A 26,952-nucleotide genomic window follows, 5' to 3' on the forward strand; every position below is an offset into this window, starting at 1 on the left:
CATGATATGGACACTAAAACATATCCACATTATGTCTGAAACTAGTCCAAGACTGTCACTTTAAGAGTCCAATCTCTCAAGCTAAGATTACAATGTTGAATTAATAGACTGAAATCTTAAAGGGGCTGGATGAGTGGGAAATAAAGGGCTCTACTTTTTGTTTATCCCTCCAGTGAAGTAGCACCACTTCAGTCCATGAGCCACACCTGGTATTGCAGCTCTGCTTTTTCCAGTGAATTGACCTCGACTGCAATACCAGAGACAGTCTGTGGACAAGGGTGGTGCTATTTTTTGGGGTAAAACGAGCTAACCATAAACATTTGGAGACATCTTCCATGTACAGCTGCTTTAATAGATAAGAATGCAGTTACCCACAGGGCACCAAGAACAGAAAATATACAGATCTGAAGCCATCAAGACTTCTTTACATTGAAAGCAACATAGATGCAAAACAGAGAGACAACATAAAAGCGACATGTGGGAATTGACAAAGGATGTGATTGATCAAATTTTATGTCACAGGGTAGCTTCTAATTAAACTCGGGAAAGGCTGGGGAACATGAAAACAAAAAATAAGACATGCAGTATCAAACTAACAGGACTTTACTGTGACAAACAATATGCGAGTCTTAGGGAGCTGATTATGTAGATAAAGAGTGATTATATGCAAAACATATTTATATTAGGTGCAAACACAACCTAACTATATAAATATGCTATGAAGGGAGCTTTAATTCTGAAAACAGTCTCTAAATTAAATTTCCACATTCCCATATTCCTCAAGGCTCCTCGTGGGCGGGTCTTCCATCCAGACTAGAAAATCCTAGATTCCTTCTATTGCTGTGGATGAAGAGATGTGACAACCCTTCTGGTCACCCCATGATAAAAGTCATGTCTAAGCTACCCCCATCTAAGTAGTAGTGCCATAGGGGATTGCTCTTGAGTTATCTAGTTTATATTCAAAAAGAAAAGCAGTCTTGACTAGAGCCACCCTGAAGACAACAAATGTTCTCGTTCTTGGAAGGAGGCAGCTGGTAGCCAAGATTTGTGATGCTGATAATACACTATCTTACTATTCTTGGGTTCTGCTAACAAGCATTTCTCATGTTAAGCCAATAAGTAACCTTACCTGCTCTGATATAGGCTTTGCATGCTACACTTCTAGAGGTTATAGGCTCTGCAAACGTAATACAGCGAAACATCTGCATAGGACCAACCTTTTCATTTCCCTATGTCCTCTGTATAACAACCTCCTGTTTGAGGAGATCAGGTCTCTTAGAAGACCAAAGGGTGGTTGTCTCAAAGGGGTTCCACTCTACTTGTAAGAAACTGAGCAAACATTTTACACTTGCAGCCCCCAAATTTTCATATACATTACACCCAATCCAAATGTTAAGACATGTCCACTAATGAGTACTTAAAGCAACCCCCCAGACCTGGACAAACAAGGATAGCCAAAACAGCTTCTCTGAAGATCTATGTACACTGTACACTAGTATGTATCATTAGTATAAGACACTACACCCGCACAAGCAGTGCTGCCCAGTCAGAGCAGCATGTAGTGTCTTAAGCTACCAATGCATACTATGCACAATGTGCATCAAGTAGTCAGAGAAGTGGTTCAGCCAGGCCTGGAGGGTCCCTTAAAGACAAGACTTGGTTACTTCAAACCTTCATGCAGTTTACCCAACTTTGCAAACTCAGACCTGTCTTCGGGGGGTATTCTGCCAGGGCACAAAACCTCCGTACTCCAGCACTCCTGTGTTGATTTTTGGAAGGAGAAATGACAATACTTCTGGGTGCCGGCACTGGTGACAACCATAATACCACAACCTAAACCAACTCAGGGTAGTTGGGGAAAAAAAGGAGCAAATTGCTCTTAGCCTTAAGTGAAAAAAACATCTTGAGCTTCCAACTATTGATAATTATTGTAACAGCAGCTCTGGGTCAATAAAGACCCATTTATGGAGTCTCACATGCCACATTTGCTGCAGAGACATCTCTGCCTCGTTCTCCCCAGCCCGGGGCTCCTCCTCTCCTTCTCTTATTTACACATTTACCTTCATGCTTGCCTGACTGTGACAAACTGTCCCAAACACCCTGTGCCAACAAGAAGGTGTTAAATGGGACAAGATGAGATTTGCCATGAGAGCAAGTGTAATTAGAGCATAGAAAAGGAAGGGGGAAGTATAACTTGAGACATACTCAACATCACCACAGGCTGCAGATTAGATTCTGCATATACAATAAACCACCAAGTTTAGCGACAGCAGAGGGGGGGGGGGGGGGGGGGGTGTTCTACAGCAGCGGAAATGGACATTTAAATGTGCCTAGGAAAACTCCTATTCTTCAGAAGATTCAGTGATTAAGAATGAAGGGCCTGAAAATTTAAAAAATCTGCTTTGAAAAATGTTTTGTACCTAAAGGACCAGACACTTTTTAGGGATGTTACCCATGTGGTGGTTTAACTGCTCTATTTTTTTTCCTTTCGCGAGCAAAATTATTTTTGCTGTGATTTTTTTTCTGTTACATAAAGGGCTATTTTTTAAATACCTTTTTTTTACTGCTTTTTTGCTAAAAAAAATAATTTTAACATTTATAGGCTTTTTTTGTAATTAGTATATTTATGCATTGCTATGGAAAGCGCTTCCCCCCTGTCCACAAGCGGAGAATCATAGTGATTCTCCACTCGCGGGCGGCAAATCGCAGCATGCTGCGAATTAGCGCGGTTCTCCGCGGTCAGCCTATCAGTCAGATAGGCTGACAGTGGAGATCAGTCTGCCGGCTCCTGCTCCCGGGTGGCTGTGTCTCCGCCGCGGGACACCACAACGCCAGTGAACAGGCAACCGTATTTGTTCGGTTTAGCGGATCGGTTTTTCTCTTGCGCATACGCAGAAGGAAACTAGAAAAAGAAACTTACATAATAAATAGATCCGTTAAAATGGATGCCAAAGTGATACAAACAGGGGCTAATGTTTCCGTTTTTGGTCCATGAAAAAACAGTCCGTTAAAAATGGTCCCTCAAAAACCCAGAAACCTAAAGTTTCTGTCTGTTTCAGTTTGGCAGCCTTTCTTGAATCCCTTTATGACATTGTAGACGGATTTGTTAAAAATGGAAACCGAAACAGATGTGGACAGAGCCTCAGAGCTTTAGGAATTAAATTGTATGTGTGGGGGCGATCTTAATTAGAGATCCTCATCCATTAGCCAGAAAAGAAAACTACTACCAAAAGGCTCTCTCATTCTGGAGGACCTGACATGTCCATAGATTACCCAGACAGCTGATTGATTTCACCAGCCGATCTGTAATACTTCATTTCTCCTGTGGTGGTGCTGCAAAAGAATTAAGCACTTGCTGCCAGACTCAATCACACAGATTACGGCTGATTATTGGTGGTTCCAGCAGCAGGTTGCCCTCTGATCAGCTCATAGTACGGTGAATGTGTAAAGCTGGACCCACGAAAGGTATGAACAGCTGACGTTATATGGGTCAGGCCTAAAGTATGCCTTTTATATGGTAATTCACATAAGTAGATGATGCAGGACTAATATTGTGGAGGAAGGGGGGGGGGTCTCTAAAACAGGATGGAACTGGTAATCTTGGCGTGTGATGCTTGTTTGGGCTGTAAGGATGGTGATTTTGTTACCACAGTCACGTGTGTGATTAAAGCCGTGGGTCGTATGCCGCGGTGTTATGTAATAGAAGCACGCCGCATTATATACCTTTCAGAAAGAAGCAACAAAACAGATGGTACATTTTTAATAAATGTAACTGCAAACTACAAAGATTAAATTATTCAGACTGCTGCTGTCTTGTAAACTGTCAGAATGCTTCAGCTTCTTCTGCTCACGCTAAAATAGGTCACACAAAGGCAAACAGGAGCCGAGGAGGGGTAAGTCACATGACCTGACCGCCGCCTCCTCGCTCTCATCTCACTATCCCATAGCCTTACATATATACCAGCCGGGGAAACATAATATGGGGGAAAGGATCCAATTACAAGACGCTCCTTGCTGTATTAGATCGTAAGCTCCTATGACGAGTGCAGAGCCTATAACCTCTAGATTCTTACTACAATTCCTGCTGCTTCTTTACATTGAGTCCTACTGCTTATCAGTATGAATCCCAGCATACACCAACTTCGCCTGAAGGACCCCATCCACTTACAATGGGGTTACGTCATTTTGATGGGAAGAACAGCAATGCATGCGCAAAATATTCCTCCCATGAAGGTTGATGGAAATTACAATGAAGCCAACGAGTCAAATGTGGAAAGAGCATAATTCATCTAATATGGATCACAGGGACGTGGCACATTCTGGCACAGGATCGTTTTCAGGTGGGGTTGGCATGGAGGGAATGGGAGTCATGTAGTTGGTCAAGACACTAGAGAACAGGAGTTGACCACGAGCAGACTGTAGGACGGTTGTATGGCTAAGGAACTAGGGTTGAATCTTTCAAAGCGTTCCCAAAGCCAAAACACTGGATGCAGCCATTTTGTTGATTGAGCCAAGAACGAGAATACAACCACGAACCATGTGACCGACGGCTCTAATTGTCTTCAGGAAACTACAAGTGACTAGTTCCCATAAAACAAATTGGCCAGACTCACAAGAACACTAACTGCATTTACAAAATGGCTGTCTCCTGTACCATGGTTGGGTCCACAATAGGAATGGCTTTGTAGGAACTGGCCATTAGTTTTGGGTTACTCTGGTTTCCAGGATCATGAGTGGTTTGGGCATCTATTCTGTATAACCTCAGGTACGTAGACTAGCCAGAGTATTAAGTGGGCGAAGAAAATTGATACCATAAGTCAAGGTACTAAGGACTTTCCCTTTGATGACTATCATTAAATCAGCAACACGGCTCCGACGCTAGACACCAAGCATGGCACAACATACACAAAACTGGTCACCAACGCACACGGAGTGATAAGGTGAAGTAACGCACACAAATGCAGAGTGCTGAAGAGACGCAAAACGTACACGCACACATCCACAGTGTTCACAAAGGCACAAACATACAAAACTCTGCATATGGACACCCAGCACCCAACTTACCGCCTTTGGCTTATATGGAGGCTGCACCTCTTTTCTTTCTAGTTTCTCCCAGTCTATGTATCGGAAGAAAGCATGGTCTTTAATGTCTCGTTCTCCTTCTGGTCCACAGCCCAGCCGCTTCCCAGGATGCTTGGTCATAAGCTGAAAAAAGAAACGTAAAATAAAACAAAAAATTGAAAGGTTTTAGACAATCAAAACATATTTTTATCTCAAAGACTCCTTCCTAGCTGGACCTCCTCAAGGAGAATTAGAACCTTTTGACATGACTATTTCCTAAAAGGCAATGCAGACACTATTTGCAAGCCTTTTCCACCAGCTTTGAAGATCTCCAAGCGTCACTGCAGCACAGAAAGAGGCCTCCAATGTAAAAAAAAAAACAAGAGGTAAGCTTTCACATGATGACAGGTGGAACTTCGTGGTGAAGTCCTTCCTCACCAGTAAGGAGAGGGACCAACATTTGCTAGCCCAGGTGACCATATGATCAGAAATGTGTTGGAAATCTGAGAATACCAACACAATATACAGACTTTCCACATAAGCTGAGAACAGGAAAGAGTCACATGGGTGGCTCCCCGCTTACTATGTAGATTGCGATATCTGTTCCTATTTGTGTAGAAGGACAGACTAGTCAATCCAGGGCTTTTAGGCTCCCAGCTGCTTTTCAAATGTATGTTTTCCCTAAAACACCGCAGTGTTCCAAAGCGAAACAGTGGGAGTCCGATGTCCAATCCTGGGACTGCAGGGGGGACAGCAATGGTGTAGCAATGTGTCCCCTCCACAGTTCCCAGCCAGAACACCGGTGTTCAGGAGAAAAATAGTGCAACCAGAATAGGTGGGGTCCTTGAGCTCAAACACTTGCTGATCGTAAAGTGATGGCATGGCATAGTTTTTCATATTATAGGAAAACCCCTTTAATAACACTGGTGTCACCTCATATACGGCGGGGAAGGGGACACACACAACTATAACATCTACAGCCCGCTAAAGACAAAGGGGTATTCTGGAACTTTTACCACAGATGAGTTATTAGGTTAGGTCATCAACAGTTGATTGGTGGGGATCCTGAATGGCGGACCCCTGCCAAATTACACTTCCGCCTATGACCACCGATGAAGGTAGGCTAGATAACCAGATGAATGGCGAGGATCCTGAGCGGCAGATTTGATCACCTATTCTAAAGATAGGTCATCAGTAGTAAAAGTCCCAGAATACTTTCTTAACCCCTGTTGGGTTTCAAAACTAGAAGCGGTTCATGAAACAACCATTGTGTCTCCACCAGTTATCTCCAAGTTCCATGTATGGACTGACCACCGACGGGCAACCACTGAATGGTCAACTTAGCCCTGGTCTAAGGCCTCATGTCCACTGGACAATTATAATTAAAAAATCCGCGCGGGTGTCCCGCACATGTTTTCTGCAGCCATAGGGATGCATTGGACACTAGCAGGTAAGTAAATACCTGCGGATGTCCTTTTTCCATGCCGCGCGGATCGCACGTACGGGAAATCACACGCAGCATGCTCCATTTTCTGTGGGTCTCCCGCACGCTTCCATAGAAGCCTATGGAAGCCGTCCGTATCCGCTGCACACCCGCAGCTGAATTTCTGATCTTCGGCGCGGGAGCACATCCGCCGGGTCGAAGAAAAAAGATCCGGCCGCGACGGAGGGAAGATCCACTGCGTCCGGACAGGTAAGTAAATTCAATTTTTAGGCCCCATGTCCGCGGGAAAGGAGGGACCCGAGGCGGGATTCTGCATGGACAATCCGCACGGGCCCGAATTTCCTAGTGGACATGAGGCCTAAGAGCCACCTTTGTACACACTTCAGCATTGTCAAAATATTGGAACTTGCAATGTAACCACATCTAAATATAAGCCAATGGAGTCAAGTTGTCCTCCAGGAGTGGTTGCCCATCCGACACTAGATACTCGCTTCTCTACATGTAGGCATCCTTCACACGTCACCATTTGCTTTTGATATATATACACTAAAGAACAAAATCCCAATTTTGTAACAAATGCTCTTTGCTTAGCAACCAATACTGTTGCTAGTGATATGGAAAGAGTATAAGGCTGAGATATGAGGAGTGCAGGAGAGGAGCAGATGTGCGGCGGGCACAGGAACAGACGCTGCTTTGTGCCACTGCAGAGTAGGGAGATTACACAGCTGTGTGTCGTTACACGAAGCGGGCGCTGCAGCATTAACAGGTATGAAGCCATAATACTCATCTGCATAACAATAAAAATCAAGTGCAAGTCAATATTTTATGATCTCTTAAAGGGATACAAGCTCCAAAACAGCAAGAGAGAAGTTAAAAGCACCAGTCACATTCAAGGTGGTTGAGGCAGATCTGCACCCAAAGCATAAACCAGAAGACATTATGCTTGGCAGAAAGGGTATGACTCAGTGCCCCATAGCACATTGCCGCTCACCAGCGCTACCCAGCCATTTCCTATTAGGTCTCTCTGAACGTCGGAGGAGCAGATCGATTGTAATCAGCCTCCACAAGCCCTTGTGCTGGGAGCCCTTTTCAGTGCATTGATCCATATGTATCTTCACATTGCCAGTGTGTGCCAACTCATGTGCGCCCAACATGTGTGTGGTGGTTTTGTTGTTCCACGCCCTTTGCAGGAGATGAAGTGTGAAGCCTTGCCAAATATTTCAGTATTCGCTAAGCAGACCACAATACTAAACTATAGTACCGCAAGTGCCAGGGAGATATTGGGAGCATCAAACTTTAAAAGGTGCAATAATGAAATCGTGGGTCTGTATTATCGGCACATGTCGCCGGTGTCCTGAGCTAGGAACCTCTTCTGTCTGAGTTACATCATCAGCATTCACCTCCTCACCAATGCCCCTCCTGCCAGGAGCCGCAGAGCGCCAGCACAGGGACACCCCGAGCAGATGTTTGGATCGTCACTTCACTTTACATTTATGCAGCATTAAACAGACGTGACACACACAGAAGCCTTATAGATAACCCCCTCCTCAGAGGGTTGTGTGCGGAGGTGAGAGTCAGGTGCCACACAGCCCGTAAGATAAGGAGCTTACAACATGGTCCTGAGGGGTCTTGTAGGCTCCAAATTAAAGGAAGTTGTTTAAGAAGTAATGTCATTATAATGTGGGGTGTGGAATGTGTTGCAGCTTGTAGAAAATATAGAGGAGATGCAGAGGGGACAGCTGAAGTAGGGGCTGTGAGTACGGGAAGGAAAAGGTGGGGCGGGCGTTTGGGAAGAAAAAGGTGGGGGCTGGGAGGGGGGAGAAGGGAAAGGTGGGGGCTGGGGGAGAAGGGAAAGGTGGGGGCTGGGGGGGAGAAGGGAAAGGTGGGGGCTGGGGGGGAGAAGGGAAAGGTGGGGGCTGGGGGGGAGAAGGGAAAGGTGGGGGCTGGGGGGGAGAAGGGAAAGGTGGGGGCTGGGGGGGAGAAGGGAAAGGTGGGGCTGGGGGGGGAGAAGCGAAAGGTGGGGGCTGGGGGGGAGAAGCAAAAGGTGGGGGCTGGGGGGGAGAAGCAAAAGGTGGGGGCTGGGGGGGAGAAGCAAAAGGTGGGGGCTGGGGGGGAGAAGCAAAAGGTGGGGGCTGGGGGGGAGAAGCAAAAGGTGGGGGCTGGGGGGGGAGAAGCAAAAGGTGGGGGCTGGGGGGGGAGAAGCAAAAGGTGGGGGCTGGGGGGGGAGAAGCAAAAGGTGGGGGCTGGGGGGGGACAGCAAAAGGTGGGGGCTGGGGGGGGGACAGCAAAGGGTGGGGGCGGGGGGGGCAGCAAAAGGTGAGGGCGGGGGGTGCAGCAAAAGGTGGGGGCGGGGGGGGCAGCAAAAGGTGGGGGCGGGGGGGCAGCAAAAGGTGGGGGCGGGGGGGCAGCAAAAGGTGGGGGCGGGGGGGCAGCAAAAGGTGGGGGCGGGGGGGCAGCAAAAGGTGGGGGCGGGGGGGCAGCAAAAGGTGGGGGCGGGGGGGCAGCAAAAGGTGGGGGCGGGGGGGGCAGCAAAAGGTGGGGGCGGGGGGGCAGCAAAAGGTGGGGGCGGGGGGACAGCAAAAGGTGGGGGCGGGGGGACAGCAAAAGGTGGGAGCGGGGGGACAGCAAAAGGTGGGGGCGGGGGGACAGCAAAAGGTGGGGGCGGGGGGACAGCAAAAGGTGGGGGCGGGGGGGGACAGCAAAAGGTGGGGGCGGGGGGGGACAGCAAAAGGTGGGGGCGGGGGGACAGCAAAAGGTGGGGGCGGGGGGGGGGGACAGCAAAAGGTGGGGGCGGGGGGGGGGGGACAGCAAAAGGTGGGGGCGGGGCAAGAAAAAGGTGGGGGCGGGGGGGGCAGCAAAAGGTGGGGGCGGGGGGGGGCAGCAAAAGGTGGGGGCGGGGGGGGCAGCAAAAGGTGGGGGCGGGGGGGGCAGCAAAAGGTGGGGGCGGGGGGACAGCAAAAGGTGGGGGCGGGGGGACAGCAAAAGGTGGGGGCGGGGGGGGGGCAGAAAAAGGTGGGGGCTGGGCAAGAAAAAGGTGGGGGCGGGGGGGGGGCAGAAAAAGGTGGGGGCGGGGGGGGGGCAGAAAAAGGTGGGGGCGGGGGGGGGCAGCAAAAGGTGGGGGCGGGGGGGGGACAGCAAAAGGTGGGGGCGGGGGGGGGACAGCAAAAGGTGTGGGCGGGGGGGGGACAGCAAAAGGTGGGGGCGGGGGGGGACAGCAAAAGGTGGGGGCGGGGGGGGGGACAGCAAAAGGTGGGGGCGGGGGGGGACAGCAAAAGGTGGAGGCAGGGGGGGGAAGGAAAAGGTGGAGGGAAGGGGGGGGAAGGAAAAGGTGGAGGGAAGGGGGGGGAAGGAAAAGGTGGAGGGAAGGGGGGGGAAGGAAAAGGTGGAGGGAAGGGGGGGAAGGAAAAGGTGGAGGGAGGGGGGGAAGGAAAAGGTGGAGGGAGGGGGGGAAGGAAAAGGTGGAGGGAAGGGGGGAAGGAAAAGGTGGAGGGAGGGGGGGAAAGAAAAGGTGGAGGGAGGGGGGGGAAAGAAAAGGTGGAGGGAGGGGGGGGCAGGAAAAGGTGGAGGAAGGGGGGGAGGAAAAGGTGGAGGGAGGGGGGGGGAGGAAAAGGTGGATGGAGGGGGGGGAAAGGTGGAGGGGGGGGAGGAAAAGGTGGAGGGAGGGGGGGGAAAGGTGGAGGGAGGGGGGGGAAAGGTGGAGGGAGGGGGGGGGGAAAGGTGGAGGGAGGGGGGGGAGGAAAAGGTGGAGGGAGGGGGGGAGGAAAAGGTGGAGGGAGGGGGGGAGGAAAAGGTGGAGGGAGGGGGGGAGGAAAAGGTGGAGGGAGGGGGGGAGGAAAAGGTGGAGGGAGGGGGGGGGAGGAAAAGGTGGAGGGAGGGGGGGGGAGGAAAAGGTGGAGGGAGGGGGGGGAGCAAAAGGTGGAGGGAGGGGGGGGGAGGAAAAGGTGGAGGGAGGGGGGGAGGAAAAGGTGGAGGGAGGGGGGGAGGAAAAGGTGGAGGGAGGGGGGGAGGAAAAGGTGGAGGGAGGGGGGGAGGAAAAGGTGGAGGGAGGGGGGGAGGAAAAGGTGGAGGGAGGGGGGGAGGAAAAGGTGGAGGGAGGGGGGAGGAAAAGGTGGAGGGAGGGGGGGGGAGGAAAGGGGGGGGGAGGAAAAGGTGGAGGGAGGGGGGGGGAGGAAAAGGTGGAGGGAGGGGGGGGAGGAAAAGGTGGAGGGAGGGGGGGAGGAAAAGGTGGAGGGAGGGGGGGGAGGAAAAGGTGGAGGGAGGGGGGGAAGGAAAAGGTGGAGGGAAGGGGGGAAGGAAAAGGTGGAGGGAGGGGGGGAAAGAAAAGGTGGAGGGAGGGGGGGGAAAGAAAAGGTGGAGGGAGGGGGGGGCAGGAAAAGGTGGAGGAAGGGGGGGAGGAAAAGGTGGAGGGAGGGGGGGGAGGAAAAGGTGGATGGAGGGGGGGGAAAGGTGGAGGGGGGGGAGGAAAAGGTGGAGGGAGGGGGGGAAAGGTGGAGGGAGGGGGGGGGGGAAAGGTGGAGGGAGGGGGGGGAGGAAAAGGTGGAGGGAGGGGGGGAGGAAAAGGTGGAGGGAGGGGGGGAGGAAAAGGTGGAGGGAGGGGGGGAGGAAAAGGTGGAGGGAGGGGGGGAGGAAAAGGTGGAGGGAGGGGGGGGGAGGAAAAGGTGGAGGGAGGGGGGGGGAGGAAAAGGTGGAGGGAGGGGGGGGGAGGAAAAGGTGGAGGGAGGGGGGGGGAGGAAAAGGTGGAGGGAGGGGGGGAGGAAAAGGTGGAGGGAGGGGGGGAGGAAAAGGTGGAGGGAGGGGGGGAGGAAAAGGTGGAGGGAGGGGGGGAGGAAAAGGTGGAGGGAGGGGGGGAGGAAAAGGTGGAGGGAGGGGGGGAGGAAAAGGTGGAGGGAGGGGGGAGGAAAAGGTGGAGGGAGGGGGGGGGAGGAAAAGGGGGGGGAGGAAAAGGTGGAGGGAGGGGGGGGGAGGAAAAGGTGGAGGGAGGGGGGGGAGGAAAAGGTGGAGGGAGGGGGGGAGGAAAAGGTGGAGGGAGGGGGGGAGGAAAAGGTGGAGGGAGGGGGGGAAGGAAAAGGTGGAGGGAAGGGGGGAAGGAAAAGGTGGAGGGAGGGGGGGAAAGAAAAGGTGGAGGGAGGGGGGGGAAAGAAAGGTGGAGGGAGGGGGGGGCAGGAAAAGGTGGAGGAAGGGGGGGAGGAAAGGTGGAGGGAGGGGGGGGGAGGAAAAGGTGGATGGAGGGGGGGGAAAGGTGGAGGGGGGGGAGGAAAAGGTGGAGGGAGGGGGGGGAAAGGTGGAGGGAGGGGGGGAAAGGTGGAGGGAGGGGGGGGGGAAAGGTGGAGGGAGGGGGGGGAGGAAAAGGTGGAGGGAGGGGGGGAGGAAAAGGTGGAGGGAGGGGGGGAGGAAAAGGTGGAGGGAGGGGGGGAGGAAAAGGTGGAGGGAGGGGGGGAGGAAAAGGTGGAGGGAGGGGGGGGGAGGAAAAGGTGGAGGGAGGGGGGGGAGGAAAAGGTGGAGGGAGGGGGGGGGGGAGGAAAAGGTGGAGGGAGGGGGGGGGGAGGAAAAGGTGGAGGGAGGGGGGGAGGAAAGGTGGAGGGAGGGGGGGAGGAAAAGGTGGAGGGAGGGGGGGAGGAAAAGGTGGAGGGAGGGGGGGAGGAAAAGGTGGAGGGAGGGGGGGAGGAAAAGGTGGAGGGAGGGGGGGAGGAAAAGGTGGAGGGAGGGGGGAGGAAAAGGTGGAGGGAGGGGGGGGGAGGAAAAGGGGGGGGAGGAAAAGGTGGAGGGAGGGGGGGGGAGGAAAAGGTGGAGGGAGGGGGGGGGAGGAAAAGGTGGAGGGAGGGAGGAAGGAAAAGGTGGAGGGAGGGAGGAAGGAAAAGGTGGAGGGAGGGAGGAAGGAAAAGGTGGAGGGAGGGAGGAAGGAAAAGGTGGAGGGAGGGAGGAAGGAAAAGGTGGAGGGAGGGAGGGAGGAAAAGGTGGAGGGAGGGAGGGAGGGAGGGAGGAAGAAAAAGGTGGAGGGAGGGAGGAAGGAAAAGGTGGAGGGAGGGAGGAAGGAAAAGGTGGAGGGAGGGAGGAAGGAAAAGGTGGAGGGAGGGGGGAAGGAAAAGGTGGAGGGAGGGGGGAAGGAAAAGGTGGAGGGAGGGGGGAAGGAAAAGGTGGAGGGAGGGGGGAAGGAAAAGGTGGAGGGAGGGGGGAAGGAAAAGGTGGAGGGAGGGGGGAAGGAAAAGGTGGAGGGAGGGGGGAAGGAAAAGGTGGAGGGAGGGGGGAAGGAAAAGGTGGAGGGAGGGGGGAAGGAAAAGGTGGAGGGAGGGGGGAAGGAAAAGGTGGAGGGAGGGGGGAAAGAAAAGGTGGAGGGAGGGGGGAAAGAAAAGGTGGAGGGAGGGGGGAAAGAAAAGGTGGAGGGAGGGGGGAAAGAAAAGGTGGAGGGAGGGGGGAAAGAAAAGGTGGAGGGAGGGGGGAAAGAAAAGGTGGAGGGAGGGGGGAAAGAAAAGGTGGAGGGAGGGGGGAAAGAAAAGGTGGAGGGAGGGGGGAAAGAAAAGGTGGAGGGAGGGGGGAAAGAAAAGGTGGAGGGAGGGGGGAAAGAAAAGGTGGAGGGAGGGGGGAAAGAAAAGGTGGAGGGAGGGGGAAAGAAAAGGTGGAGGGAGGGGGGAAAGAAAAGGTGGAGGGAGGGGGGAAAGAAAAGGTGGAGGGAGGGGGAAAGAAAAGGTGGAGGGAGGGGGAAAGAAAAGGTGGAGGGAGGGGGGAAAGAAAAGGTGGAGGGAGGGGGGAAAGAAAAGGTGGAGGGAGGGGGGAAAGAAAAGGTGGAGGGAGGGGGGAAAGAAAAGGTGGAGGGAGGGGGGAAAGAAAAGGTGGAGGGAGGGGGGAAAGAAAAGGTGGAGGGAGGGGGGAAAGAAAAGGTGGAGGGAGGGGGGAAAGAAAAGGTGGAGGGAGGGGGGAAAGAAAAGGTGGAGGGAGGGGGGAAAGAAAAGGTGGAGGGAGGGGGGAAAGAAAAGGTGGAGGGAGGGGGGAAAGAAAAGGTGGAGGGAGGGGGGAAAGAAAAGGTGGAGGGAGGGGGGAAAGAAAAGGTGGATGGGGGGGGGGAAAGAAAAGGTGGATGGGGGGAAAGAAAAGATGTAGGTGGGGGAAGGAAAAGGCGTGTGTGAGGGCGGGGAAAAGGCGTGTGTGAGGGCGGGGAAAAGGCGTGTGTTGAGGGCGGGGAAAAGGCGTGTGTGAGGGCGGGGAAAAGGCGTGTGTGAGGGCGGGGAAAAGGCGTGTGTGAGGGCGGGGAAAAGGCGTGTGTGAGGGCGGGGAAAAGGCGTGTGTGAGGGCGGGGAAAAGGCGTGTGTGAGGGCGGGGAAAAGGCGTGTGTGAGGGCGGGGAAAAGGCGTGTGTGAGGGCGGGGAAAAGTCGTGTGTGAGGGCGGGGAAAAGTCGTGTGTGAGGGCGGGGAAAAGGTGTGTGTGAGGGCGGGGAAAAGGTGTGTGTGAGGGCGGGGGAAAAGGTGTGTGTGAGGGCGGGGGAAAAGGTGTGTGAGAGGGCGGGGGAAAAGGTGTGTGAGAGGGCGGGGGAAAAGGTGTGTGTGAGGGGGGGGGAAAAGGTGTGTGTGAGGGCGGGGGAAAAGGTGTGTGTGAGGGCGGGGGAAAAGGTGTGTGTGAGGGCGGGGGAAAAGGTGTGTGTGAGGGCGGGGGAAAAGGTGTGTGTGAGGGCGGGGGAAAAGGTGTGTGTGAGGGCGGGGGAAAAGGTGTGTGTGAGGGCGGGGGAAAAGGTGTGTGTGAGGGCGGGGGAAAAGGTGTGTGTGAGGGCGGGGGAAAAGGTGTGTGTGAGGGCGGGGGAAAAGGTGTGTGTGAGGGCGGGGGAAAAGGTGTGTGTGAGGGCGGGGGAAAAGGTGTGTGTGAGGGCGGGGGAAAAGGTGTGTGTGAGGGCGGGGGAAAAGGTGTGTGTGAGGGCGGGGGAAAAGGTGTGTGTGAGGGCGGGGGAAAAGGTGTGTGTGATGGCGCGGGAAAAGGTGTGGGGGGGGAGAAAAGGCGTGTGTGTGGAGGGGGGAGAAAAGGTGTGTGTGTGGGGGGGGAGAAAAGGTGTGTGTGGGGGGGGGGGGGGGGGAGAAAAGGTGTGTGGGGGGGGGGGGGGAGAAAAGGTGTGTGGGGGGGGGGGGGAGAAAAGGTGTGTGGGGGGGGGGGGAGAAAAGGTGTGTGGGGGGGGGGGGGGGAGAAAAGGTGTGTGGGGGGGGGGGGAGAAAAGGTGTGTGGGGGGGGGGGGGAGAAAAGGTGTGTGGGGGGGGGGAGAAAAGGTGTGTGTGGGGGGGGGAGAAAAGGTGTGTGTGGGGGGGGGAGAAAAGGTGTGTGGGGGGGGGGGGAGAAAAGGTGTGTGGGGGGGGGGGGAGAAAAGGTGTGTGTGGGGGGGGGGGGAGAAAAGGTGTGGGGGGGGGGAGAAAAGGTGTGTGTGTGGGGGGGGGGGGAAAGGTGTGTGTGTGGGGGGGGGGGAGAAAAGGTGTGTGTGTGGGGGGGGAGAAAAGGTGTGTGTGTGTGGGGGAGGGGAGAAAAGGTGTGTGGGGGGGGGGGAGGGGAGAAAAGGTGTGTGGGGGGGGGGGGGAGGGGAGAAAAGGTGTGTGTGGGGGGGGGAGGGGAGAAAAGGTGTGTGTGTGGGGGGGAGGGGAGAAAAGGTGTGTGTGTGGGGGGGAGGGGAGAAAAGGTGTGCGGGGGGAGGTGTGTGTGTGGGGGGGAAGGTAGGGGGATGAATGAAAAAGGTAGGGGGATGAATGAAAAAGGTGGGGGGCTGGTAAATGAAAAAGGCTTGGGGGGGTGAGGAAAAAGAGGGTGGTGGAAAAGGGGGACAAGGTGGGGGATGGGGAGGACAAGGTGGGGGATGGGGAGGACAAGGTGGGGGATGGGGAGGACAAGGTGGGGGATGGGGAGGACAAGGTGGGGGATGGGGAGGACAAGGTGGGGGATGGGGAGGACAAGGTGGGGGATGGGGAGGACAAGGTGGGGAATGGGGAGGAAAAAGTGTGGGCAAGATGATAAGGTGGGGGGAAAATGGACACAGAGAGATAGATATCCTGGAAAAATGAGAGCAAAAGTGAGTGAGCATGAGAGCAAGAGAGAAAGACAGGAGAGAGAGGGGATAGCTCAATTATACAATTACGACTTATAGATATTGGTTTTATAAACATAGGATATGCATATAAAGCAAACATTTTGGATAAATACCCCTTTACATATAGCCACAGCTTCCTTGGTCATAGACTTAGGATATGCTACATTGTGCTCCATGATGGACTGGAAAAGTTCATCCTCATCTTCACCTTCAAATGGAGCCTGTAACAGAGAGAAGGGTATAGGATTGGGTGCCATCACTAGACTTCAAAAGCAAACATATGTAATTCCATCTAACAGAAGGGAGCCAATGTGACTGATGAAGCAGAGGAACACGAAGACACAAACTCATGAGAAGTGGCGAGAAGTTTATAGTCAAGATGGAATCTATGCACACAGAAGGAAATAGAGTATAAAACGGCGAGGACCTGTCCGGCTAGCATCTCATAGAGCAGGATACCAAAGGCCCACCAGTCCACAGACTTCCCGTATGGTTGGTAAGCAATGATCTGTAAAACAAATATGTATAAGTATTGACAACTACTACATAAACGTGATTGCTTTTCTCCAGACACACAGTATGCAGTTGAGCTACAATACTAGACGCAGACCAAGCAGCCGCGATTTTATACATTTCACTGGTAAGGCAAATGCAAATAACTGCCATTTGCCCCCCACGTTGGGTACATCCGCACACATAAGGTCACCACATACACTTTTAATTGGGTTTTCCATCTCACACATTCTCCATTAGCTGAAGGCAACAGCTGGGTCCATAGATGCCTCTTCTGTTGGAGGACTCTAGCCAACTGTGATCCTGGTTAATAGACCTCTATTGATAACACTATGGGTGGACTATTATGCATTTTGTTCCCTGCAGGGCAAATAAGCTTAAAACACACTAGGAAACCGTTTTGGAGTGCATGCAAAAAAAGACAACTCATTAAAATCACCTTCATGCAATTCTGTATGAATGATTCTTGCTCAAAACTCGCTCAAAACATAATCGCTGTGTGCATTTACAGAGCAATGTGATCGCTCAAACAGCAGTTTGATTGACAGTTTTGAGCGATCACTTTGTGCTCCGAGCGGGGTATACAGAAGACAGCTGGAGCGCTGTCTTCTGTATACTCCTGCTGTGTTCATGGAGCACACAGCTGTTATTCAGCTGTGCGCTCTATGTGGGGCATGCAGAACACAAGCGGGGCTGCTTGTCTCCTGCATCCAGCTGTTCTCTTCTCGGAGCGCTCAGCTGTTATACAGCTGAGCGCTCAAAGGCGGGTATGCAGAACACAGCTAGACCACCGTGTTCTTCATACCTGAGCTGTGTCCATGGAGCGCTCAGCTGGAATGCTGTCTTCTTCATACCCTGCCTGTGTTCAGGGGGCGGGATACCAACTGAAATAATAGTATTAGCGGTATTCCGCTGTGAACTCCTGATAAGGCTGATCATTCTCTTTCAGCATGCTGAATGACAACGATCAGCGACTCGTTAACGAAAACTGCGCGATGTCAGTGCAGTTAGACCCAACGATTCTCACTCAAAAGACAGGGTCAAGCAATTTTTGAGCAAGAATCGTTGTGTCTAAACCAGCCTCTAGAGCAGATGTGTATATTGTTTCATGTTGCTCATCTTCCTAATGATCATAAAGAATGAAAAATCCTATGCTTTTCAAACTGATTAAAGGGGTTTTCCATGGAAAAGACTATTGATGACCTATCCTCAGAGGATAGGTCATCAATAGTATTTTCTACGGAAAACCCCTTTAACCCCTTCATGACATGGCCTATTTTGGCGTTGAGGACCAAGCGATTTTTTGGTATTTTTCCATCTCCATTTTTCAAAAGCCATAACTTTTTTATTTTTCCGTGGACGCGGCCGTATAAGGGCTTGTTTTTTGCGTGGCGAACTGTAGTTTTTATCGATGCCGATTTTGGGTACATAGACTATATTGTAAAATTTTTTTTTTTTTTTTAATGATAGCAGAGAGAGAAAACGCATCAATTCTGCCATAGATTTTTTTATTTTTTTTTTACACCGTTAATCATGCAGCATAAATGAGACTTTCCATTTTTTCTGCAGACCGGTACGGTTACAACGATACCAAAATTCTAACATTTTTTTTAGGTTTTCCCACTTTTCTGCAATAAAAACCCTTTTTCTTGGAAATCTTTTTTCTATTCTAAATTGCTGCATTCAAAGTCCCGTAACTTTTTTATTTTTTGATGTACAGAGCTCTATGAGGGCTTATTTTTTGCGAGACGAGCTGTAGATTTTATTGGTACCATTTTGGCGTACATACGACTTTTTTGATCACTTTTATTGTGTTTTTAGTGAGGCAAAATGCTAAAAATGAGCATTTTGCCTCAGTTTTTTTAGCTTTTTTTTTAGCGTTTTTTTCGGTGCACAGTCAAAAGCATGTGCAACTTATTGTACGCATCGTTACGGACGCGACAATACCAAATATGTGGGGTTTTATTTTTTTTTTTACCTTTTTTTATGCTAATCTGAGAAAAAGCATAAAAAATGGTTTTTTTACTCTTTTTTTTACATTTTTTTTTATTCATTTTTTAAATCTTTCTTTTTTTTACACTGTTTGTGTCCCTCTGAGGGACTTTAATCACTGTCCTGATGATCGCTGTCATAAGGCATGGCAGAGCTACTGCTCTCCCATGCCTTATCGCTCATACAGCGATCTCAGGCATAGGCAATACAGGACGCCAGCGATGACATCGCGAGTTCCGGCCGGAGACACAGTGGCACAGTGGCGGGCGCATCTCTGCTGCAGCGAGACGCCGGCTGTGACTGACAGCCGGCTCCCGCTGCGGGATAGCGCTGGATCACATATGATCCAGCGCTATCTCCAGGACGTAAGTTTACGCCCTGTTGCGGGAAGTACCCCGCTCCCAGGACGTAAACTTACGCCCTGCAGCGGGAATGGGTTAAGCCTAATAGTCTGGCACTTCCAGATTTTTTTATATATATTTAACACAGGATCCACTATTTACAATATATGACTGTCACAGCTCACCTCCTCCCTCTTCCCTGCACAATGACCTTTGCAGAGGTCTCAATCACATGTTCATAACACTCTCCCTAAGTTATTAATGTTACCCCTCGTATCCATTTTGTCTATGGCCCATAAAGCTGAACAATAATTAACTATTATCAGCTCTCCTAAAAGTATGATTGTGGGGGTCTGACTGCTGAGACCCCCACCACTCCAGAGAACGGGGGTCCCGTGTCACACTCTCCTTGTCACTGCGGGGATGCTTTTCCCACTCATAGTGACATCACACTGAATGGAGTGATGGCTGCGCATTTGCGGTCACCGCTTCATCAATTTCAAAGGGGCTGATGAAAATAGCCGAGTGGTTAGACTCTTATCTCCAGCACCCCATTGAAAATGAATGCAGCAGCACTGTACATGCACAGCCATCGCTCCATTAAACCAGTCCTCACTGCAGGGGGGTGCAGAAAGCTTGCAGTGCAAATGGCAGAAATGGGGCCCCTACTTATGGGATTGATATGAGACCCCTACGGATTAGATTTTTATGACCTATCCTATGAATAGGTGGTAAAAGGTAAATTACAGTACATCCCCTTTAACTGCAGCACAGGCCAAATGGCAGCCTCCATAATGATGTACAGGCAATAGAAAAAAAAAATTACAAATCAGCAAAAAAATAAAAAAATCAGATTAGAAAAATGGAATGTGTGTCACCATCTGGATTTAATTAGTAAAAAATATGTGATACATTCCCTTTAAGAAGCAGGATGTGCAAAAAGAAGAGCATGAAGGACATATCTGACTATGTAGCTGTAGATGCAATCTATCTAGTACTGAATAGCAGGATGCCCAATATACAGTTCGCCGGACTGTAATCAATAACCCTGAATTAAAAGCCAGGGCAGCGCTGACCTCAGAGGACCATCGCTGAGAACCCAGTCTGGTAGTGCCGATCCTGCATCCTACACCAGCCTGCGTATAACACTAGTATATACTGTATATATTTTGGCAAGGAAGTTCCAGCCACGTGAGCTATATTACACTCCAGTATATGTATACTGTATATACTCTACAGGAGAGCATGGAAAAATACATGCCACTCATTATTGTCCCACACCCAGCGGTTCTAAGCAAAAACCTGCAGCGTGAGATTATGTGTGGCAATTCTGGGAACAGCCGGCTGCAACACAGCTCTTAAAGGTACAGAACCCATTTATCAGGGGGCACCTGCTTTCTGCTCCTGTAAAGATCAGGCTTCTGAAGGAGGTCCAACAACCTGTGAATGTGCTCTACATATAAAAGTAAGGGTAAATGCACATGGGTGGATTTGAATTGCGGGCTGGGCATAGGGTCGGATTCTGCTGCGGCCTCCTGAATGCGGAATCCGTCCCGCCCGTGTACATGCGATCTAATGGACCTGCGTTTGCGCAATGGATGTTGCATATTTGCATGCACAATACTTTCTGTGCATGCAAACTGTTCATATTTGTACACGCAAAAACACACATAACCATGCTCCCATTCATTGAAATGAGCAATTAGTGTAATTAGTTCAATATGCGCTATTTTCCTACATGGGAAAATAGAGCATACTGCGTTTTTTTAAAAACTCATCAGTTATATTCACTGCGTATTGCGCGTGCAAATTTGTTTGTGTGAATCCGGCCTTAGGGTCCTTCTACACAGGATGATTGTCGGGCACTAAAGCATCAGGCAGTCGTCCCAGTGCTTTCACACAATAGCGATGATCGCTCAGTGAATAGAGGCGAAGCGCGCCGAAGATCTCTCCCGACTGAGTGCCACTCGCAGTAAACAGGCCGTTGTTCGTAGAGGACTGCCTGTTTACACAGGTTGAGCGAGGTTTGATTTTTATGCCTCGCCAACTGAACGATGAATGATTTGCGAACGAGCTCTAGTTCATCGCTCAGTCCCTGGCAGCATTTATAATGAACGATTATAGTCCAGATTCTAGTGATCCAGCGAGAATATGAATAATAATCGTTCCATGTAAAATGGCCCTAATTGCTCTTTGGGTTAGGGTCCTTATATATGGAACAATTATCTTAATGATTCTCACTGGATCATGGGATTCTGAATGTATTCAGTGTAAATGCTGCCAGGGATTGAGCAACGAACCATAATTTGTTGTTTGTGCAGGTATATCAAAGTATGATCAACCCATGTAAACAGCAGTCTTTCATCCATGAACAACTGCCTGTTCACCGTGTCTTTGGAAGAGATCTCTGGCGCTTACCTGCATGCACTGAGCCATCAATGCTCATGTATAAAACACAGGAGCCATTATGGCTTGGATAACTGTTGGCCGCGTCAGCACCCAGCAATCGTCCCATGTAAAGGGACCATTAGTGTGTCTTAATCCCCATTCCCATGGTTTTTCATGTTTCTTCTATATTGCCCCTTCTTCCTATTTTTTAAGTTAGTTGGGGGATATTCAGAGACGTGTTGTATTGCTTTAGACTCATTCCCTCTCTGTGACAGGTGACTTATTATAATCTGTTGTTAATGGGGTAGACTGGGCTGGATAGCATCTACTGCATATACCTCTGGTGCTATGTAGTCCGGGGTGCCGCAGAAGGTTTTCGTTGTTACCCCATCCCATATATTCTCTTTACACATCCCAAAGTCTGCAATCTTGATGTGTCCTTCTGAGTCGAGCATGACATTGTCCAGCTTCAGGTCCCTAAGAAGAGAAAACATCATACAGAGACGTAAAAAGGAGGACCGTGAGGCGGTCAGCACTGCAGACCTACAGGGCAGGGAGGTAGTAGGGAACTGCAGAAAGCTGCATGGGGTACAGAAGGTTAGGGTTACACGAATGACATTGGCATGCTTGTGCCCGGATGCTTTGGCTGATGATGCAGGCATGCTGTATGCCAGCACTTCATCAGAGGATGGCCCGTTTTCTTAAAGGGATTGTGCTAAGATAGAACAGTATAAACAGTATATTTCAATTCAGTTCCGTTTAATGCAGTGTCGGACTGGGGTACCTAGGGCGCACCAGCAAAATTGACTTTAGGGACCCACCATACAGTTACATGCAAATATTTGCTATTTCTAAGCCTAATGCACATTATACACTTCATGTATGATGCTGTAATTCAGAGCGAGAGGTTATGTTCACGTCGCTGATTTTCTGCAGATTGAGGTGCGGATATGCAGCAGATTTTGCACCTTCAATTTAAATTCAATTGAAAGGGTGAAACTGCAGATCTGCATCAAAATCCTCAGTAAATCAGCTGTGTGAATGCACCCATATAATGCCATCAGCGCTGCCCGGGACATCTGCTTTGTTCTGCTGCAGGTTGCTAGCTGCATACAATGCTATCAGCGCTGCTCGCGGAGAGCACAGTATGCCGCCCCTGTTATCAGGGACAAAGGATTTTATGCTGACTTGAAGTCAGCGATGGACGAAGCGTTCACAATAAGTGCACGATGGACGCGCATTTACACGCAACGGCTATCGCTCAGCAGCTGTCGTTTGGACGAATTCTGAGCGATAATCGTTGCGTGTAAATCAGCCTTTACACTACTATATAAGTGAGGCAGGAATGGAGCTCTATCATGATGCAAAGAAAAAAATGTAGCACCTAAAGGATATGGTCTTTTTCTTGGTATAGAGTGCAATTTCAGTATTTGCTACTCCGGGAGTGTTTCTGGGAGGCTTCCCCTTCTCCGTCAACATAAAGGGGAGGGGTGGGGGGAGCAATATTTTGTCTTTAAAAATAAAAGTGCATCCCTTCACAACGTCCCCAATTGACCTTGACTTGAAAATGGATCAGATACTTAAGAGGGCGAGCTAAGTGTCACACACCCGCCCAATGTATTCCCGGAGCATTACTAGAGACCATGGTTTATATGAAAGAGTCAAGTATGTACTGATCAGGCCAAGAATTCAATGTATAGATGTAGCAGAAAGGAATTTGTCAGTTAACTCTAAGGGGCAGTAGGTTTATGTCCAAGTCCTATGCAACGCTATGTAATATCAGAGTGTGATCACTCTGTATCAGCTCTGCTCTACCAGTACCTGAGAACCTGTAGATCACACCTTTACCTGATCGTGATGTGCAGCATATCAGATGGACAGATACTTGTCTATTAGACGGTGCAGAATAATGAAGCTGCACGGCTTGTGTGGGTGTGAGTGGGTGTGTAGCCCGCAGTTCTCTGGTGCGGTGCAGATGAGACCCTGCTACACATCAGGACTGCATTACTGATTTATTAATGTGTTGGATCAGACCTGTAAGTGCTGACATGAGCTCAACTACAAGGAAACCTTCCTACTGGGACATAAGGCAGCTGAAGGTGGGGGTTTCACGCTTGGCACTTGAGGACCAAATGCATCCATTGAAAATGCCAACGGATGTTCTGTAATAATGTATTATGGGGAAACAGGCTTGAATATTGTGGTTCCCCATAAAGAATGGCTGATAATTCGGAGTACCCTGCAACAATACTGCTCTCAAGCAGCTGCTGGGAGGGATTTCTGTGATTTCATATGGGGCGTCTAGCCTGAAGTTGAGACCCTGTAGAAATACCATATATTACATTACTTATCCTGTACTGATCCTGAGTTACATCCTATATTATACTTCAGAGCTGCACTCACTATTCTGCTGGTGGAGTCACAGTGGACATACATTACTTATCCTGTACTGATTCTGAGTTACCATCCTGTATTATACTTCAGAGCTGCACTCACTATTCTGCTGGTGGAGTTACTGTGTACATACATTACTTATCCTGTACTGATCCTGAGTTACATCATGAATTATACTCCAGAGCTGCACTCACTGTTCTGCTGGTGGAGTCACAGTGTACATACATTACTTATCCTGTACTGATCCCGAGTTACATCCTATATTATACTCCTGAGCTGTACTCACTATTCTGCTTGTGGAGTCACTGTGTACATACATTACTTATCCTGTACTGATTCTGAGTTACATCCTGTATTATACTCCAGAGCTGCACTCACTATTCTGCTTGTGGAGTTACTGTGTATATACATTACTTATCCTGTACTGATCCTGAGTTACATCCTGTATTATACCCCACAGCTGCACTCACTATTCTGCTGGTGGAGTTACTGTGTACATACATTACTTATCCTGTACTGATCCCGAGTTACATCCTGTATTATACTCCAGAGCTGCACTCACTATTCTGCTGGTGGAGTTACTGTGTATATACATTACTTATCCTGTACTGATCCTGAGTTACATCCTGTATTATACCCCAGAGCTGCACTCACTATTCTGCTGGTGGAGTCACTGTGTATATACATTACTTATCCTGTACTGATCCTGAGTTACATGCTGTATTATACTGCAGAGCTGCACTCACTATTCTGCTGGTGGAGTCACTGTGTACATGCATTACTTATCCTGTACTGATCCCGAGTTACATCCTGTATTATACTCCAGAGCTGCACTCACTATTCTGCTGGTGGAGTTACTGTGTATATACATTACTTATCCTGTACTGATCCTGAGTTACATCCTGTATTATACCCCAGAGCTGCACTCACTATTCTGCTGGTGGAGTCACTGTGTATATACATTACTTATCCTGTACTGATCCTGAGTTACATGCTGTATTATACTGCAGAGCTGCACTCACTATTCTGCTGGTGGAGTCACTGTGTACATACATTACTTATCCTGTACTGATCCCGAGTTACATCCTGTATTATAGGCAATTATACATCCATTATACAGGATGTAACTCAGGATCTATACAGGATGAGCAATGTAAGGTATGTACACAGTGACTCTACCAGCAGAATAATGAGTGCAGCTCTGGAGTATAAAGGTGATTTCTGTGATCATGTGAAAAAAAATTATATATATATTTAATGAAATACTGTAATCAAACATGGACATTCCTGGGGTGACCAATGCGTTAAGACTATCACCGACTAGGGATGATACAAGCTCTATCACCAGAAGTGCTGTGGACGTACCTGTACACAATGCCTTTAGTGTGCAGAAACAGCAGCCCGATGGCTATCTCTGCTGCATAGAATCTGGAAGGAGGAGCAGAAGGAAACAGCGTCAGACATTAGAACCTGCACATGGGCTACCAAATCAGTCCTCAGAATCCACTTACTCTGAGCTACAATTACACCAAAATTAACAAAAGCTGCTGCTACTTCTATCATCTGCATCCAGGAAAGCTGACTGAACTGGTAAAAAGGTTACCAGGTTGTCGGATCCCCTTGTATAGCAAACCTGTCTAGTTATACAATGTTACTACAGCAACAGATGTATATAGGTAATCAGCTTTGCCATTCGGAAGTCTACCATGATGGAACATATCCTCCTTAGCAAAACGGCTAAAAGCGGGACACCCCCTTTAATGTTGGGCCTTTGTGGGTGGAGCATGACATTTCAAACAGAATCCGTGTCATGCTCCGCCTCCTCATGGCTTGCACTAGGAACAAGAGTCCATTAGTTTTGCATGGTGTTTCTTTAAGAAAACACCATCTGCCTCATAAGTAGGTTTTTAGGATGAACATTGGTTGCTATGAATCCATAAAATGCATGAAAAAGATGACATAATAGCAGTAAAATCTTGGCGCCACGCTGCATAATACATAAATCAGCATAAAATATCCTTTACATAAAACGAAAAACACTTCTATATATTTAACAAGTTTCGAAAAGACTTCTGTATTCTCAATTCCCACGTCTCGCTTCCCCCTTATAGCAATTACTTTGCCTTTATTCTTCCAGAGCACAAAAAAAAAAAACTTCAGACTATTCCCTTGTGGGATCCTCAGCCCTTCACTAGAACGAGGCGGAGAGCGGTCTTATTTTTAAGAACAGTTTAAAAAGTCTTTGGACGACAAATCTGGTTTAAAGGTCATCTCCGCTTACAGCTCAGGCATAAGGTCTGGGTAGAATAAGGTGCCTTAAAGGGGTCGTCTGGTTACTGGCTAGCTCCTTGTTCAATAGGACCCCCTTGGGTAAAATAATAAACGAAGAGCTAATTAGCGCTCCGCAACTGCTGGGATCCCGTGCTGCAGCTCGCTGCGGTCCCTAAGATTTGTGTGACAGATGATGTCACAGGTAATCAGGTGACCGCTGCAGCCAATAACAGGCTGCAGCATCACCACCCATTGTCCTGGCAGCGGCACTCACACGCTGCAACCTCTCATTGGTCATGTAATTTCATGCAACATTATCCATCACAACCAACCTAGAGACTGCCGCGGGCTGCAGTGCTGGTTTTACATTGTTCCAAAGATTTAAATATCGCTGTCAGAAATGATAGCAGCATTTAAAAGGTTAACAGCTCCGATGAGCTGCGCGGCTCATCGGAGCTGTTGCCACCGGGTGTCTTCATACATAGATCACCGATACAGGCCGTCAAAAGGCGTATCGGCAATCACTAAGAGGTTATAAATGGTTGGGGCTATTAGGGCTGATCTGCAATACCAGACACAGTCTACAGGCAGGAGTGGCACTATAGGCCGGAGCTACAATACTGAGTAGCACTTTGTACAGGTTAGAAAATGAATTCAGGAACCTGACTGACTGTTATACACAATTTCATATTTTCCTTGAAAATATTTGCCTAAAGGAAAAACGGATTTATCATCTCATTTTCCACATGTAAATCCATTACAAACCTCATACCTCAATGGTGCCTGAGAGCTCAAGACAACATGCCGATACTTACACTGCGTGTGGCTCCTTAAACCTCCCAACTTGCTGGATCTGGTACATGAGGTCGCCTCCGTTAACAAATTCCATCACAAAATAGAGGCGGTCCTGTAATAAGGATCACAGAAATAGGGGGCACTAAATATCTGCACCAAGACGGCACAATACAACAGAGTGGAGGACAAGAGCCCCAGAGCTGTATTCACTGTGCTGCCTAGATCTGTAAGCAGTAATACACAGTGCAATTCATTTACTCTTGATAGAAGTCAGATTATTGGATAGGAATAGAGATGTATATAAAGCTTACTAAAAAGAGGAAGGAGGACCAAAATCTAAAAACCGTCCCACAAAATGTGCCACTATAAATGTATAGGATAACTGGATTACAGATAAAAGGAATTTCACTCCCTATGCAAAATCATCAGACTAAACTGCTCAACAAAAAGATTGAGTCACTGGCCAAATGTCATAGAACTACAATACCGGCCAGTGGAACGAGGAGGAATTAGAACAAAGCCAATGTTGGAGAGCATGAGGGCTCTTAGTATGTAGAACCTCCTTAAAAGCACTCATCACCTTGGAATCTATTGACCTGAATGAGGCTGAACTGCAGGACCAGACGCAGCCACATGGGGGAGTAATGTGTTGGGGAGTGCTGGAAAAGGGGTGTAGAGAACACCATGACAACTTCATTCTGCT

General features: G+C 49.6%; 1 protein-coding gene across 3 annotated transcripts in view; it reads right to left on the reverse strand.

Annotated features, from left to right (window-relative positions):
* Positions 1 to 26,952, reverse strand: part of PRKCB (protein kinase C beta) — a 205,785-nt gene that overhangs the window by 13,933 nt on the left and 164,900 nt on the right. For all 3 annotated transcript variants that reach the window (XM_066576544.1, XM_066576543.1, XM_066576542.1), the window contains 6 exons: positions 26,270 to 26,361; positions 24,549 to 24,611; positions 21,128 to 21,266; positions 15,983 to 16,063; positions 15,669 to 15,776; positions 5,065 to 5,205 (listed from right to left, as the gene is read on the reverse strand). In XM_066576544.1, coding sequence (XP_066432641.1) covers positions 5,065 to 5,205; positions 15,669 to 15,776; positions 15,983 to 16,063; positions 21,128 to 21,266; positions 24,549 to 24,611; positions 26,270 to 26,361 — 624 coding nt within the window. The remainder of the gene's footprint in view (positions 1 to 5,064; positions 5,206 to 15,668; positions 15,777 to 15,982; positions 16,064 to 21,127; positions 21,267 to 24,548; positions 24,612 to 26,269; positions 26,362 to 26,952) is intronic.

This window comes from Eleutherodactylus coqui, chromosome 8, assembly GCF_035609145.1.
Source record: "Eleutherodactylus coqui strain aEleCoq1 chromosome 8, aEleCoq1.hap1, whole genome shotgun sequence".
NCBI classification, from domain to species: Eukaryota; Metazoa; Chordata; class Amphibia; order Anura; family Eleutherodactylidae; genus Eleutherodactylus; species Eleutherodactylus coqui.